Source organism: Silurus aristotelis, assembly GCF_946808225.1.
Source record: "Silurus aristotelis genome assembly, chromosome: 8".
In the NCBI taxonomy this organism is placed as follows: domain Eukaryota; kingdom Metazoa; phylum Chordata; class Actinopteri; order Siluriformes; family Siluridae; genus Silurus; species Silurus aristotelis.
Genome location: NC_139581.1, coordinates 13,286,091 through 13,303,003, shown reverse-complemented (window position 1 = coordinate 13,303,003; position 16,913 = coordinate 13,286,091). Strand labels below are relative to the sequence as shown.

Below are 16,913 nucleotides of genomic sequence, written 5' to 3'. Positions count from 1 at the left end.
CGTTAACATTTAACTTGGCGGAGCAAAGTCTCTCAGAATCAAGTTCACACTTAAGACCACCATAAGGAAAGATTTTATAACAGGATGCATGATCCAGGAAAACAAAAAGACAATAAGTGCAGCAACCTGACATACCCTACAAAAACATGCTATACATGTACATGTACATGTCCACTGACTGCATTCGAAACAATGTTTCAATTAACAATTACAATACATTAATACATTCTATAATGCATATTGTATATACTAAAATACTGATTTTAAATAAATTTATAAGTTGTCATTAATCTACTGTATAATCAATCAACTGTTTTCAGTTTTCTACAATACACGATATCTGTTTTTCTGTTTTTCCCCTATTTTTTTGTTTTTGTCAAAAATGTTTATTGCTGGTGCTGTTAAAGTTATTTATTTTTTTTACATTCTCTGAGCACTTTATTTTTTTTAACAGTTATTATATTTGGCAAGTCCTCCCTTTGCTCTCAAAACAGCCTCAATTCTTTGTGTTATGTATTCGACAGGTTGTTGACTATTCCTTTGAGTTTTTGCTCCATGTTAAAATGATTGCTTTACTTAATTACTGGAGATTCTTCCAAATCACAAAGCTGTTCTTTTGGATTCATATCCGGAAACTGAGAAGACCACTAAAAAACACTGAGCTCATTATCGGGTTAATGAAACCAGTTTGAGATAACTTTTGTTTAGTGACTGATTCTGCAATGATTATTAAGCTTTAGTTTTTTTTTAAAAAATGGGTAAATTGTGGCAATTAATGGATGCAACATGGTCAACAACAATACTTAAATAGGCTGTGGCAATCAGGCATTGATTGATTGGTATTAGCTGGCCCAAAGTGTGTCAAGAAAACATACTTAAATAATTACATCACATACATCAGCCTGATCTGTTGAATCAAGGCAGAATTAACAGAGTCATGATGCTGGTGCCAAATTCTGACCTTACCATCTGTATTATCTTAACAAAATTGTATGTATACAAGTGTTCCTAATATAGAGCTCAGTGAGTGTATAATGTATATGACTTAAATAAGAAATGGCTTGATGATAACTTCATACTGGAATTTTTCAATCTAATGTATTATACCTTAACCAGATACTAGTACAGTATTTTTTACAGAAGTTTTCATTTGATTACAGAAGACATTATTGTTTGCTGTACTAAAATGACATGTGCAAATATTAGTTATTTAATTCACCACAATATTCAACATACACACATATTATTGCTGTAATTGTTCATTCAGTCTTGTAAGAAATAAAGAAATTACTTTGTATGATGTTTTCTTTTATTTTTTATTGAATTATGCATTACCTGCTGCCTCCCTATTTACAAGTTAAACCTCTGTTTGGTTTCTTTACTAGAATCTTGGCTAGGTTTAGGACATTACTTTTTAATGGTATCATGGAAGACATTTGATTTCTTTGTTAATTCTAATTTATTTAGTTTCTTCAGTTTCATTTAAAAAGTTAAATACTGACTGTAATTTACAATCAATAAAAACAAGAAAGTTTATATATAAACCTGATATAACAATGATTTGGAACTTGCATAATTGTACTATTGTAAGTAAAAAAAAAACATTAACATCCAGGATCGGAAGAATGTCTTTGCTGAACTGTGAAGCTCTTCTTTGTTGTGTGTTGACCTTGCAAAGAAAGACGTCTTGCATTTTCAGAAGAAATCAAATCTTGACTCAGTTGAAGATGTTGACGGTTAATCGTTTCATAAAACCCACTTTTTAGAGTAGGATTCCACAGAGGACCAATCAAGTCCATCGACTGCCTGTCAGGAACAGTGGCCATGACATTTGTCGGTCTGTCAGTAGAATTGCTCAACTGCCCTTCACAAGCTTTTGGGATTTTTGGGTCAAAGCACTGACTCTCAGGAGTGGAAGCCAGTGAACAGTCTAGAAGCTGGAACTCCTCACTATCCTGCCGGATCTCATATGACTTAGTAGCATTGTCACCAGTATCCTCATGATCATGTGGCGTCTAGTAAAAATAATACAGTCTTTAAATGTATTGTCAACTTTAGATTAAAAGCATGATCACCGCTGCAATGCTTGTCTAAAGCCACATGTCTATACATATTTGAGCAAATATTCATTTAAATACTCACATGCTCTCATTAATTAATAGAAATTTAACAGCCTAAATTTTCTGCTAATGGTCAGGAAAATAAATATCTTATTACTACAAGAATAGAAATTTCACATTGTCCGATATAAACCACACCATGAACAGCTTTAAACTAGTCGTCTTTGCATGTTAAAAGGTTTAATGCTATTATTATACAAAGAGTTTTTTTCCTGTTTATGTGACCCCAGTTTCAGCTTGAGCCCAATCGTACAAAACATAGTAATTTTCTTTAATTGCAGGTTTATCGTTAGAGGATCCTGTTATTATGCCATCTATTATAGAACTCAGCCAAGGCTGTTTTATTTTGGGATCATCTTATACAGTGTGGCATAATATAATATTATATAATATATAAGATGTTAATATTGAAAATTTAAGATGAATCATCTTCAGTAATCAGTCAAAACAAAAAACTGTGAAAAACTGTACATTTTCCCCAGCCCTAACACAAGTAAATGATTTTAATGTATCAATGGTTGAGTGGTACCTGAGAGTTGATGGCTGATCTCTCAGTTTCTAAAGGATTGACTGGTTGCACAAGCTTTTGACCAAGTTTAGGAGGATTGGGGGAAGATTCAGGTGGAGAGGTCACAGCCATCTGCCGCTGAAGAAACTGCATTATGGCTCTAATGTCTGTGGACATACGGCCCTCCAGACTGTGGAAGCACAAGAAAAGTACTATTTGTACCCAATTGTACTATTGCCTACATCAACAATAAAAAACAGAGGACTCTTTCACCTATGAAGTTGTCTCTGCAGTAGTTCCAGTCTGTTTTCCACCTCTTTGAACTGACGGTGGGTGATACTGTTAGAGAAACCCATAGATGGAGATGAAGACGGAGGACAAGATATACTTTGACTGGGAACCTGCTGGTACTGATGCCCATGACTGTCTTCCCAAAAACTAAAGAGGTTGGAAACTCCTGGTAAAAAATAAACATGAATTTACATAATAGTGATAAAGCCCAGAAACATTAATGTTTAGCATTTCAAGTTGTCGAATGTAATGGGAAAGAAATACATTTTGGTTCTCATTTAAATTGCTAAAAAATATGTTGAATTTCTTCTCAGCTTACCTGATAAATAATTACAGCTTGCTTGCTCTCTGCTTTTGCTTTTGTATAACTTCGGAGTGTGACTATAGAAGGTTTGTCCAGACTCATTCTCTTCATTACTGCTGCTTTGAGAGGATAAGGAATCTAAGTCCTTATTAAACGTTTGTCTTTTTTCATCGTGCTGTCTGCTTCTCACAGGTTGAAGAGTCATCCTGTTGAGTTTGGCTTCTGTCTTCACCATGTTAACTTCACCGTGAGTAATAACATCTAATAACACAAGTAAGTGTACTTGTATCTATATATTTAGTGTTTGGTTTCAAATAATAAATATATAGTATTACATGTAATAGGTACCTTCCTCATTATTCTGCTGGAAAGAAAATGTTGTTTTGTTTGCCTGATGTTTCATGTAGGATTTTCCTGACTCTTCACTCTTCACAGACCCAGAAATTGTTGAAATCTATTAAGTGAGAATTTTTAAACAAATGCATTGTTTTTGGGAGCAAAAAGTTCCAATGGTCTTGAAGGTTTGGTTTCTCAGCCTAGTTACCTACATCTCTAAGACTGAAGGTGATATCCAGGTTGCTCCAGAAGTAATCTGAGAATTCAGGATACATGTCCAACACCTCCAGAACATCCTCTCTCTGAATTTTGTGCAGATCGCAGTAGGTCAGTGCTCTTACATCAGCGCATGACTTCCCAGGTCGTGCATACAAATTAATGGGTTCCCCAAATATATCATTCTTTCCTGTAGGGTTATACCAAATAAATTATACATAAAATAATTTTATTATTATTTACATGGCTATAAGTTTGTATTTAAAATCCATTTATTATATGAAAAGAAAAATGTAGGCCATATTGTGTAATCATGTATTATCTTAACGTGCTGCTTTCTTCTTAATATTTCTTTTCACTTCACATGCTCTTCATGCTAGGATATAATTTTTTTATCTATAGGTTTTAACATTCTAAAATCCCTAAATTCCTTACCCAGGATGGCTACTACCACATCTCTCCTCAGGATTTCAATAGAGCCTCGGGAGATAAAGTAGAGGGCTGAAATGACATCACCTGCATGGACCAAAGTGTCTCCTGGTGGGGCATGAGTTGTTTTAAATTTAATGGCTAGGGCACGTAAGCAACCTTTGGTGGAGCCTTTAAAGGCTTTGCAGTTCTGCAGCAAAGAACGGTTCAAATGCAGACAAATGTCTGCTTGCAAGCATTCAGGAAAACCCTTAAGCACCTGATCACAATTAAAAGAGAGATACAGAAGTAAGAAGAATGTTAATAATATATTTGATCACACATGGAACAGCACCATGCTAATTCAAATCATATAATTATCTGTTATGTACATTTTATATATCTGTAATGATACAATGTTATTAGTATGGTCAAATGTAAGTTGGAAAAGACTTACAGCATTCATATCAATGCCATTGGTGTAGGACCAAGCATGTTGAAAATACTCCTCAAGTCTCTGCCTCAATGGATTAGGAATCTGGTGGAAGCGAATAAACTCTCGCACTCTGAGCATCTGTGTGTGGTAGCGAGCAGTTCCAGAGTAAAGTCTCTGGATAATAGCCGACACATTCCCAAAAATACTTGCGTACATCAGTGCTGAAAAGGAAAACACCCAAAGATTTCCTTTTTGCAAATGTAAAAGCAAATTCTGTTTTATTGTGAATAAATGGAAAAGCAGCCTATAATTTCAATCCAAACACTTGCAGATCGAATAGCATGGATAGTTCATAATCAAATTACAAAAATATCCAGAGGTTTAAACGAGGAAATGCTGCAAGAACAGGGACCACAGGAAACTGAAGCTTATTCTTAATTCTTAATAAGACAAAAGCATACTAAAAATTGAATGGAGAAACAGAAACAATAGTGCAGAAATAACCAAACTATTCAAGGTGAGACACTGAACAGGTGAACACGTTGGGGTAATAATGACATAGGTGGAGACCAGACATAATCTGGTATCATAATAAAAACCCATGTTGTAACCTAAAAAAAACCAACAACACTGCACAAGAATTAACACGAGAAATTCCAAACTATATATTAGAAACGTCACAACAATTCTCTGTATGATGAGTCACTTCAGTTATAATATGCAGTGCAAATATTTAGATAAAGTTGTACATAATATTTTTACTCACCACCAATGAGCATAACACAAATTGAGAAAATCTTCTCAGAGTTGGTGTTTGGTGAGACATTCCCAAAGCCCACGCTGGTCAGACTGCTGAAGGTAAAGTAAAGAGCAGTGACATACTTGTCTTTAATGCTTGGCCCCGAGGCTGGAATTGTGTCATTATAAGGCTTGCCAAGCTGGTCTCCCAGTGAGTCTAACCAGCCAATTCGAGACAAACCACTTCTTTCCACATTCCCTATGGCATACCAGATACATGCCAGCCAATGTGCAATTAAAGCAAAAGTGCACATGAGCAGGAAGAGCACTGCTGCGCCATACTCTGAGTATCGGTCCAGTTTGCGTGCCACACGTACCAATCGCAGCAGACGAGCTGTTTTTAGCAGACCAATCAGAGTTGTTGTCTGGAAAGGAGAGAAGTTATCAAAAAGTAAAAAAACTTTGTATTCTTGTGCAGCCACTGCAGTTACGAGGTGAATAGTGTTAGAGTACCACAAAGATTCAGTGACACTTCTCACCTCCTCTCCAGAGCGGTATATAAGCAGGTCAAATGGAATAGCAGCCACTAAGTCGATAAGGAACCAGCCCTTAAAATAGTGCACAGCGATGCGGCCAGGCTGGCTCACCACCTCATCATTGGTATTGACATAAGTTGTGCGAAAATTTATTATTATATCAATAACAAACATTATGTCTACAATGAGGTCCACCACATTGAGAGGACTGCAGGAGTATCCACAGCGCTGCCTTGCAGCCTCCTCTTCATCACTTAACAGGAAGGCTGCTGAGTATGGTGTGAAGATGGCCGTGTAGATAACCAGTAGCAGAATAACCCAGTCCCATACAGCCTTGAAGGGACTGTAGTGCAGGATGGTCCACTTGTGGATTCGGGGAGCTTGTAGCTTGTACTCAGGGAGGACATCAGCACTCAGAGACAGTACCTGAACAGTAATGTGTACACAATTATTGAATTACACAATGCCACTCTTCCTTAAAACTAGCAAAGAAAAATTCTATAATATACACACACACATTTATATGATCATCGCACATCTTATTAGATTTAATGCTCCACACACACACACACACACACACACACACACACACACACACACAATCCCTTTCCAGGGCAAATCTCATTTGCACCTAGCTATAATTACATTTGGGGGCCTTAGTGTCCTCTGTGTTTCTTTGTATCTTAGCCATAGTGTTTTAATTAATATGATGTTTTCCTCATTAACCCACAGAAAGACAGTTAAACAAAGCCTTAGGAAAACACTGGCACATTTACTCTGACAATGCACGGATTGAGGTGTATTGAAGAGGCAGGGTCAGTATAAAAACATACATTGTATCATTTTGATCCACTTTGTAAAGATTCATATGGTTTAGGGTTGGCAATATTAAAATTAAAACAGCCCTTGCAAGCAGGAAAAAATAACAATGTCAGCGTTTAGTCAGCAGACATATTTCTTATATAATAGCCATTTAATAGCTATCCCCAGTAAAGTGTAGTTACCCTATAGTAACCCTATAACATTTTGAAACCACTTACAATATAAAAAAAATGACAAACTGTAATGTATATTCAGTGTGGTTGCTGTTGATCGGAATGGTTTTGTAACATCATTCCTAAATTAAATGTTTGAAGATATTCTCTCGGATTAAAAATAATAAATCACCAGCTGGTTGCCTGTTTATCCAAAATGCTAACAGATGACATCATTTCTGCATCTTATGCAATGCTCAATTTACTCAGCATTAGGATGCATACTTTGTTATGAATTAAATAAGAATGGACTCAATGTTCACTTGTGGTACTTTGCAAAACATAAGTGTGACACATTAAGCATTGAACATTAACTACTAGATCAGAGAAAAAAAAGAGATAAAGACCCTTTAACTGGGCTAAGCCACTGGAAAGGAGTGTATGAGAATGAGTATTGGTTCTTCTCTTTTCCATTTAGGATTACACCTATCAGGAAGTCCCATTTATCCCCATTATGCAATTTTAGCATCTGGCACAGATATCAGCAACTCAAAGGTGAAGGGAAATGTTGCCTGGCCAATGCAGCTGGCATTTGTGCACACAAACACACACAACACACACACACCACACACACACACACACACACACGATTATAAATATAACATTTAGGAATTTTTTTGATTTACATTTAGATTTTATGTTTTTAACTTTATATAGTTACAAGTACAAAAGTTTTTCTGCTTACCTGAGTGACTTTCTCAGTCACATTGTGGGTGCGATCAATCAGCTTGCACGGTGCGATTATATCAATCTCGCTTGAAGGTAGAGTCACCGAAGCATCTGGTTTGAAGTCGATTAGGTTGTGTGAAGCTGTAGGATTAGTATTTACCAGGCGGAACCGCATCAGGTCCGAATCTGATGTAGAGTTAGGCAAACTGGCCTTACGATTCATGGCACCTATAAGACAGTATGCAATTAAATTTTGTTATCCAAAGCTTTTATTGACTGTAAATAGAAACCAACAATATAATTAAATATTAAATATATTCATAAATATCTAACACTAGTAAAAATGTGTTATGTACAATTATTCTATTACTGTTGGTCATGTGAACCCAAATACATTCTCACCCATGCTGTTGGGTCTGTTGGGAAGTTTCTTATCCCTGGTGCAGATGCTGGTAGAGGGCAAGTGGCGTGTGCTACAAAGGCTTTCACATGAGCGGCTGTGAGAGAGGCTGCAGCTGGAGGGTGAATTCCTTGGGCAATCTAGCCATGAGGAGGACTGCAAAAAGCCATGGAATTGTTGGGATGGTGATGGGGACTGAAGTTCACAATGAGACTCTAGAGGAGTTTCATCATCCCACAAGAGCAATGGTAGCCGCCCTAGTGCTGAACGTTCTGGCAGAGACAACAGTTTGTCCAGAGCCACTGATTCATGGCCCATATGTGGCATCTTGTGCAAGGTACCCACCTCAGCATCATCGTGCACAGGTGACTTGCTTTTACTCCAAGAGTTAAACAAAGGCTGGGGCAGCCTGAATTTGTATCTGCATGCTGGGCGAAAAATGGGATTTTGCAACCAATTAAATATTTGATTACACCATTAATCACATTAAAATATGAACCTTCTGCATTTAAATGTAGTATAGTATAATTAGAAAACTTAAAACCATAAAAATTTATTTGTATCAGCATATTTGATTATTTATTTCAGGTCTCATCATAGCCAAGCTGTTTAAATTTTTTTGGATATATTAAATGCTTAAAACACGACTAGTAGGATATCCAATCTAATACTCATTGGTTGTCTGAAGTAAGCACCTTTAGAAAGCCATGGAATAGAGAATCTGTGGTTATGTTCCTTAAGTGGTGAGCTGTTAGCAGCGCTGTCTTGCTGGTCTGCCAGCTCAAAATTCAGGATGAACATGATGACTAGTCCATCCTCATTCTTGACTGGAACCACATCCACCAAGCATATGAAACACACTCCTGTATTTAAAAAATATGTCCAGATGTATGTTAAAAAAACAAAAAAAAAAAAACAAGCAGGCAACAGAAGGTAATGCTGATGCCTCACAACTCCAGTGCTGGGGCTTGATCTGTAGCTCTATTTACTCTCCATCTTGAGTTCAGCATGATCTCTCCATGTCTGCCTGTATACAGTGTTCTCTCTAAATATATCGTTGTATATGCTCCATGGCGTATTCCATCCATGCACCCAGCAGTATAACCAAATAGGGAAAGCTGAGAAAACACACTTCTCTAACTCAAATAATTTTTATCCACCAGAGGGCAGTACTTATTCATGAAGGTGAGATTTAAACTTTTGTAACTGAACAAGTCAAGGGCAGCTGCTAATGACAACATTTTCGGTGGTGAAGTGTAATTAATAGTGGAACATATGAACTTAACCAAATTACTTATATCCTATTAATGTTAAATGTATTATTGGTTTTTTTCTTCCTTTTTTCTGTTAGTAGTAAGGAACTATTAAATACATAAATGTGACAAAGCAGACAAGTCTGGAATCAAGGTACAATTGATGAAAACATACCACCAGTATCTGTTACTCCATGGCAATATTCTGTACCATTTGCTACTAACTACCACCTAACCCCAAATCCCCTGACATTGCATTTTGCAGGGACAATGAGATAGCACATTTATGTAGATGAGAACGGATTCTGAAATAAAAGAAAATGAGAGAGGGGATTAAAAGGCCTTAATGCCTAAGGGATATTATTGCAAACAAGGGCTTTATTTAGCTTTTGGTGGGGGGGTTAGTTGAGGGGGGGTGTTTGTTGGCTTCTTCAGCACCAAGGACAGAGAAAACAAAGGCCACAGAGGTTAATGCCAAATAAGGAAAATATCTTTTTTTTTTTTTTTTTTTGTAAGACCATAAGCACCATATAAAAAATTGATTACTAAGGGGATATAAATCCCCAAAATCCTACAGAGAATGCAAACACTTCACAAAACATATTTTCTAAGATAAGTGCTGGTTTGAGGCTACAGACTTTTTTTTAACAAATCATTCACACCAATGGGGTCACATTATGCTGAAAAGTTAACTTATAATTTGGGCTTCATACCATTCTTATTTCTATTTAATACATTTATTCTTGTATTTATTTTTAGATTTCTTTTGATAGTATTATTACTAATTAATTAGATAGTAATCTATATTACTAATACTAATGGTCTAAAACCCTGGGTGCAAGCGAAAATAAAAAATGTAAGGGTTTCCAGTAAATCATGGGGCACTACACACTCTCATTCACACTTAGGTGCAATTTAGTGTAGGCAATTCATCTACTGTCAAGTATTTGTGAGGTGAGACACAACCAGAGTTCCCAAAGGAGCATGTGAAACTGCCAGCTACACCACTTCCATAAATATTCCAAATTTGTTAGATGCTTTTATTGGTCATTTATCATGAATATATATTTTAAAGCACATTGTATCCATCTATTCTATTACAAAAATCTCTCCCCAGGATTTTGAGCTTTTAAAGGATTATTCCCCAAATGTCTATGCATTTCTGATGATTTTGTGCATTTGCTTTGCTTGGAAAGCATTTCAGGAGAATGTGAACAAATTTCTTGTACATGAAAGGCAATAAATGTGAAATTCACATGACACCAGAAATGGAACATAAGCAACTCATGATTAATGGATTTTCACCCATTAAACAAAACAGATCTTTACAATCAATGTCAAATAATGTTCTTTAAGCAATTTTACTTTGTTTGTAACACAGATATATGATCTATATTTTTATATTTATAAATTAGTAGATGTTTTTGAGATAGTTTGATAAGATATAGTGACCTTGTGACAGATCACCATATTTGTAAAATATTAACATTTAAATTAAGTTTAATAGGTCTCTTCTTACAAAAGAAATCTGTTTCATTAGGTATAATTATTTCATGTAATTAATTTAATGTGGGCAAGGTGAACCAAGAAGATTGAACTGAGCTGAACTATGAAGGAAATTCACTGCAAGGGAATTTTTGAATCTCTTACTGGCCTACTTTACAAGTGACCAGGAATAAATAATTAATTGCTTGGGATGACTCTAGTCATTAATCTGTCTAATTATAGCAATGGAAGTCATTACTAGATTATAAAGACTAATTACTAGGGTTGTTTTTCAGTAAATCGCCAGTGAATGATTTGAAGCAAATGTATTTTTGCTGCTCAGTCCCCATTTCTTAGCAGCAAAGAAACCATGACTCTTAATAATATTATTTCCAAATTTAGTTAATAAAAGAATAGATTTAAAAAAAAAAATTTAAAAACATGATCCTAACTTAGTTTAGTTTGGAAGATTAAGATTAACTTGAACACAAACACTAGATTGTAAAGAACAGATAAATGCAGACAAATCAAATGGGCAAAGGCTCTCTGAAAATACATGATAATCAAAATACTGCGGCGTCAATACCCCAAAAGTTGAAAAATAGATAAAAAAAAAATAAAAAAGCTTAAAATTGTCAATAGTGAAAACTAGGTGTGAGACTTTACAAAGTAAAAATGAATGACTATGAACAGGGCTATGGATCATTTGATGAGTCTGGTAATATGAATTGGCATTTGTGATGCTGTAATAAAACTAAAACTTTCTTTTCGGCTTCTCCCGTTAGGGGTCGCCACAGCGGATCCTCCGCACGTTTGATTTGGCACATGTTTTACGTTGGATGCCCTTCCTAACGCAACCCTCCCCAATTTATCCGGGCTTGGGACCGGCACTAAGAGTGGCTGGGGATGGTTCCCTGACCGGGAATCGAACCCGGGTCGCAGCCGTGGGAGCGCTGCATCTTAACCACTGTAATAATAGTTGGAAATATAGTCCATATATTCATGTCAGCAGATGTGACACTGAAGGAAATGTTTTCTTGATTTATGGTTTTTCACCTTTCTAAGTGAGTGCTATTATGAGCTTTCTCAGATAGGGTAATCCTTAATTGGGGGAATTCTTTATTAAACTATAAAGAATAACAATTTTCTGTTGAATTCCTTTTAAATGTACATGCTTCTGGTGACATTGATCTGGAACTGTTATAGAAGATTGTGACTTACTTTATGGTGTAACTCCTGATAATCTTTAAAGCTGGATTCCTGCCATTAATTTAGCTCAGATTATGCTTATGGGTTACCCTCAATGCGAAGACAATGCGATATTTAACGGTTTACTCATCTAAATTGGGATTTCACATAAGAGGATTATATTCAATCTGTTGCAAATCCAACTAACTGAAAGGAAAAACCTGTAAAAAAAATAACCTTAAATAATGAGCAATGTGTTTAGTGACAAGAGATTATTAAATACATTTGCAAAAAACATAAATAGTTCTGCATTTAATATTTCTGAATTAGCTTTTAGAAAATTCATCTGACTGATTTAACATTTTTATGTTTGTAATTCAACTCAACATTAGTAATGTACATGCAAGTGGTGTATCAATAAACATTTAAATCCCTATATTCACATTTCTCCTTAGCAAAGTCTAAAAATGGTTCTAGCTTGCTTGTTCTTAGGTGCTGTATAACCATGGCAGTCACTTTAATATAGTAGCAGCCTACAATTAATTTGTTTTACAAAAGTTATAAGAACTAAATATTGGATATGCATTTTAACTCATACTGGTTAGCATGGGTTTTTGCCATACATGCTTACCATCTTTTCTATAGAGGGAAATCTCCACCTTTCTCTCCTCTGAGCCCAACAACGCTTTAGCCATCTGGGCCACAGCAGACCTGCCTGTGTGTGGCCCGTACAGGAAGCTGCAAGTGCATGGCTTCTGCATCACTTCGGCTCGTGTGTAGCCACACATGTGACAGAATCCATCATTGCAGAAGATAATTGCGCAGTTCTCTACTCGCGCATTGGCTATGATGAATTTACGATCTGTCAAGATCAGAGGCATTCAAGTTATACAATACATTTTCAATCAGTTTATTTTTTCTGGAATGAGAGAGATGAATTGAGAACTCTATTCACTTTGTAACAAATAGACTTCTGGCCTTATATTTTATAGAAATAAAAAAACACTTTTAAACTGTGTTTAGTAAATGAGCTTCACACAAAATATTCCTCTGTATATTCAGGATGATCACAATGATTAATTATTAAATTAAAGACTATTCTTTTAAACATAGACCAGTTGCTTTAATCTAAAAAGACAGTAGATTCAGAAGCACAAAAAATGGACTATAAACACAAACTAATAGTATTGATGCGCCTGATAATAATAATAAAAAATACAAAAATAAAAAATTATTATTATTATAATTGTTGTTGTTCACTGTTATTCTATTTACATTATATTTGCTTGAACAAGCACACACACACATACACACACACACACACACACACACACACACACACACACACACACACACACACACACACACACACACAATCAACAACAAAATAATTTCACAATGTTATATTCTTACTTTGACCCTCAAATTTGCGGATGATGGTGTCCAGGAAGGTGTTCTGTGGTGCGACGTGTCCCCTCCGTACTGGCATGATGCTCCTTAAGTTCAACTCTTTGGTTTATTCCAGCTTCGGAAATAAAAAGTCAGTTTGAGCAGTTTTTCTCCACTAAGGTCAGTTGTGATCGGTGTGAAAAGCATGAGCTGCTGTTCAGAGTGTAAAGTGGAGAGAGAGCTCAGAGTTGCGTCTAATCTACTTCATTTCCGCCAATGAACTCAGCTCACTCGTCACTTTCCCACTGGATTTCATGCTCAATTAATCTTTGGTTTCTCTCCAGGCTTTCTGTTACATGCTGTTCCATAACTTAAGAAGAAACTTTGCTGTGACACGCCTGAGAAGATATCTACATCGACCACTTTAACTACATGTTCATTAGCTATTGCACTAATTAAGACTTTAAGTAATACCTACAGGTAAACCTTATTTAATGGACTTCTTAATATAGCATTAGAAGTACCAAACCCTACTTTGATCTGAACTACCTTTATATGAATTGAACATGAATTTTTTTATTACTTTTAACATAGCATCTGCAGCTGTGGTGTTGGTTTACTGCTGCTCCTGACTTGCATGTATACGTAGTTGCTCCGATCATCATTCGTTTTCATGAAGAGTGGTACAATTACATATCACTTATGCCAATATGAATTATAACATTTTATGATAATTCTCTGTGTACTGTCCCTGCTTACAACTTTTATAAAAATGCAATAAACTACTAATAAATTACAATATTGCCTAAGTTTCTAATGATTTCTGATCCCCTTTTCTGCAACTTACCTCTCAAGCTCCATTTCTTCCAAACATTAGCCATAGTTATTGTTATTTACTTCATATCTTCTTTAAATGAGCTGAGTACTACTGTCTAGTACTGCATGTGTAATTAATAGTATGTTTATAATGTGTAGCTGCAACAATGACATGAATATGCCATACATTAGTACAGGCTTTAACTGATCAAGATCTTACATTACTACATAGAAGAGCTTTATGCATTATTAGTTCCTGATCATTACTTTAGTTTAATTGATTATTAGTTCATGATAAACGTCACTAGGTTACGTATGTAAACCTAGTTCCCTAAAGGAACGAAACGTGTCGAAACACTTTGGGAACGAGTGTCCATCGCGCCATACTGACCAGTCCCTGCCTAGTGTGTCTGAGCACAACTGGCATGTTGGACAGAGTAGCCGGGAATGGCTCTGATGTCGAGGTCATAGAACCTGACAAAGGTCAGCGGGGTGGACCAGCTCGCAGCGTTACAAATGTCCTGAACTCCAGCAGACCAGGCCATAGAGGCTGCCATACCCCGGGTGGAATGAGCCTTGACTCAGAAGGGAGTGGGAAGACCAGAGGGCTCATAACTCATAGAAATGGCATCCACAATCCAGCTGCTGAGCATCCGGAGACCCCCCTGGTGGTTAATGTAATAGACCACCGACATGTTGTCCGTACGAACGTGGCGATTTCTCAGGTAAAACACAGCCTTCTCCAGGCAGTTTATGTGCCACGAGAGATGTCACTTGTCCCACCGACCTTGGGCGGAGTGGCCACTCATGATCGCTCCTCACCCCGTGAGGGATGCGTCCGTCGTTAGTGTTACACAACGACAAGGACCTCCCACACAGGAAAATAGGTTCTTTCCGTATGTCTAAGGCTCAAAGGTCTTGATAATACGGAGTGGATTGCCCTTCCGGGAGAACCCTCTGCCTCTAAGCCACTACTGGAGGGGTCTCAAATGTAGGAGGCCAAATCGGATCACATTGGACGCTGAGACCAGCGACCGAGCAGCCTCGGGAACTGCCTTGAGGATGACTTTGATCCGGGCAGGAGACAATTGTGCCCGCAACAAGATCGAGTCCCACACTACGCCCAAGAAGGTGGTTCTCTGCAGAGAATAAAGCACACTCTTCTTTGCGTTTAGTCTTAACCTCAATTCCTTCATATGGGCAAGAACAACATCTCGATGCCGGACTACCTGAAGCTCTAATCAAGCTAATATCAACCAATCGTCAATATAATTTAGAATGCGGATGCCCTGAAGCTGTAGCAGGGCTAGAGCCGCATTTATGCACTTGGTTAAGGTGCCTTCCCATAGCCGCACTCCCTGAACCCTACTATATATAGCGAATGCGGGGCAAAGGTTCGGGCCACTTATGCAGTCTCCCAGGACCTAGACACATCGGTGTGTAGATTGGAAAAAACGGTAGGCCCTGGGGTGGAGGCTGTGCTACGGGATGCAGGAAATGCTCATCCAGCTTGCTGGGAACCCTTAGCTTCCGCTTCTCATCGGACCAACAAACGTCTCTCTCTTGAAAGCTGATTGAGCATGCTCCACTCTCAAGCAAACAACACAAAGCCCATGTGTGTGTCCTGGTAATAAAACAGGGGCAAGGAGAGACACATATGCGAAAGTTCATTTGCTTCTTTGCCATTGCTTGCACAGATTCACACACAAAGCGCTTATCTGAACAAACAGAAGCTAATGTTGCTACCATCACTCACCCATTTTGTAGCTTCTTGGTTTATGTGGGGTCACCTGCAGATGACGTCACGACTTGCCTATTTGTTGGATTTTACAAGTGATTCAGAGTATAAACAACGCATGGCGTTCCCAAAGAGTTTTGATGCAGCTCGAGTTCTTGAAAGGGAATTAACTATTCATTCAGGCATTAATACATGATGAATCAGGTAATATGGATCCTTATAATAAAGTGGTAAACCTTCATTCATCATTTCTTAAGCATTGTGGTTACATGTGAAAATAAATTAATCATGTTAACAAATCACATAAAAGGGAATTAAATGACAACAGTGGACTAACAGATTGCCCATGCAGCTAAATGCATTTTTAAAAGATAAAGCTAACAATGAAAATCAAAATAACATACACTGTTTTCCACCTATACATTTTTTGCCGTGCTGAAATATTGCCGGAACCCCGGTTGTGAAGCGAATGATCATTCATTCAAACAACTGTTCAATTTAATTGGTTTATAGGTATATAAAATTGGTTTATGACATAGAAAGCACTGAATGGTTTTGTGCTGCAGTATCTGAGTGAACCTCTATACTATTATGATCCCCCACGACTACCTAGATCAAAGCGTGCAGGCTATTTGTTGGTACCTCAAATAATAAAGACCACAGCAGGGGACAGAGCTTTCAAGGCTCCACAGTTATGGAACACAGTTACAGGGACTTAGACACAGTCTTAATGTTCAAGTCTAGTCTGAAATCATAATTATTTAGTCAAGACTTTTGTCAGTAGTCTTTTTTTAGGTTAAGGAACAGGTCTGGAGAGATCATGAATATAGAGTGATTTGGTGAACTGAGTTAGTTGTATGTTGTGTACCCTCCACCCTCACGTTTTTTTACGTTTGATGACGGTGGTGTAATAGGCCGTCTCTTATCCTAGAGAACCCTCATGTCTTTGTTACCTTCTGGCTCTTCCTTTTAGTTATGCTGAATCCTGGGGATCCATGGAATTGAAGAGCAACACATGAGCTTTGAGGATGGATTTGGACTGTACTTA

General features: G+C 37.1%; 1 protein-coding gene across 1 annotated transcript; it reads right to left on the bottom strand.

Moving 5' to 3' along the window:
• Positions 1-455: 455 nt before the first annotated feature.
• kcnh2a (potassium voltage-gated channel, subfamily H (eag-related), member 2a) lies at positions 456-13,491 on the bottom strand. Its single transcript, XM_083548773.1, has 15 exons — positions 13,336-13,491; positions 12,554-12,784; positions 8,692-8,859; positions 7,999-8,424; positions 7,613-7,824; positions 5,897-6,319; positions 5,386-5,782; positions 4,641-4,840; positions 4,211-4,463; positions 3,772-3,965; positions 3,572-3,677; positions 3,239-3,484; positions 2,902-3,085; positions 2,650-2,818; positions 456-2,015 (listed from the first exon to the last, which is right to left on the bottom strand). The coding sequence occupies exons 1-15, from the start codon at positions 13,409-13,411 to the stop codon at positions 1,605-1,607; spliced, it is 3,696 nt and encodes a 1,231-aa protein (XP_083404899.1). The 5' UTR covers positions 13,412-13,491; the 3' UTR covers positions 456-1,604.
• Positions 13,492-16,913: the final 3,422 nt, after the last annotated feature.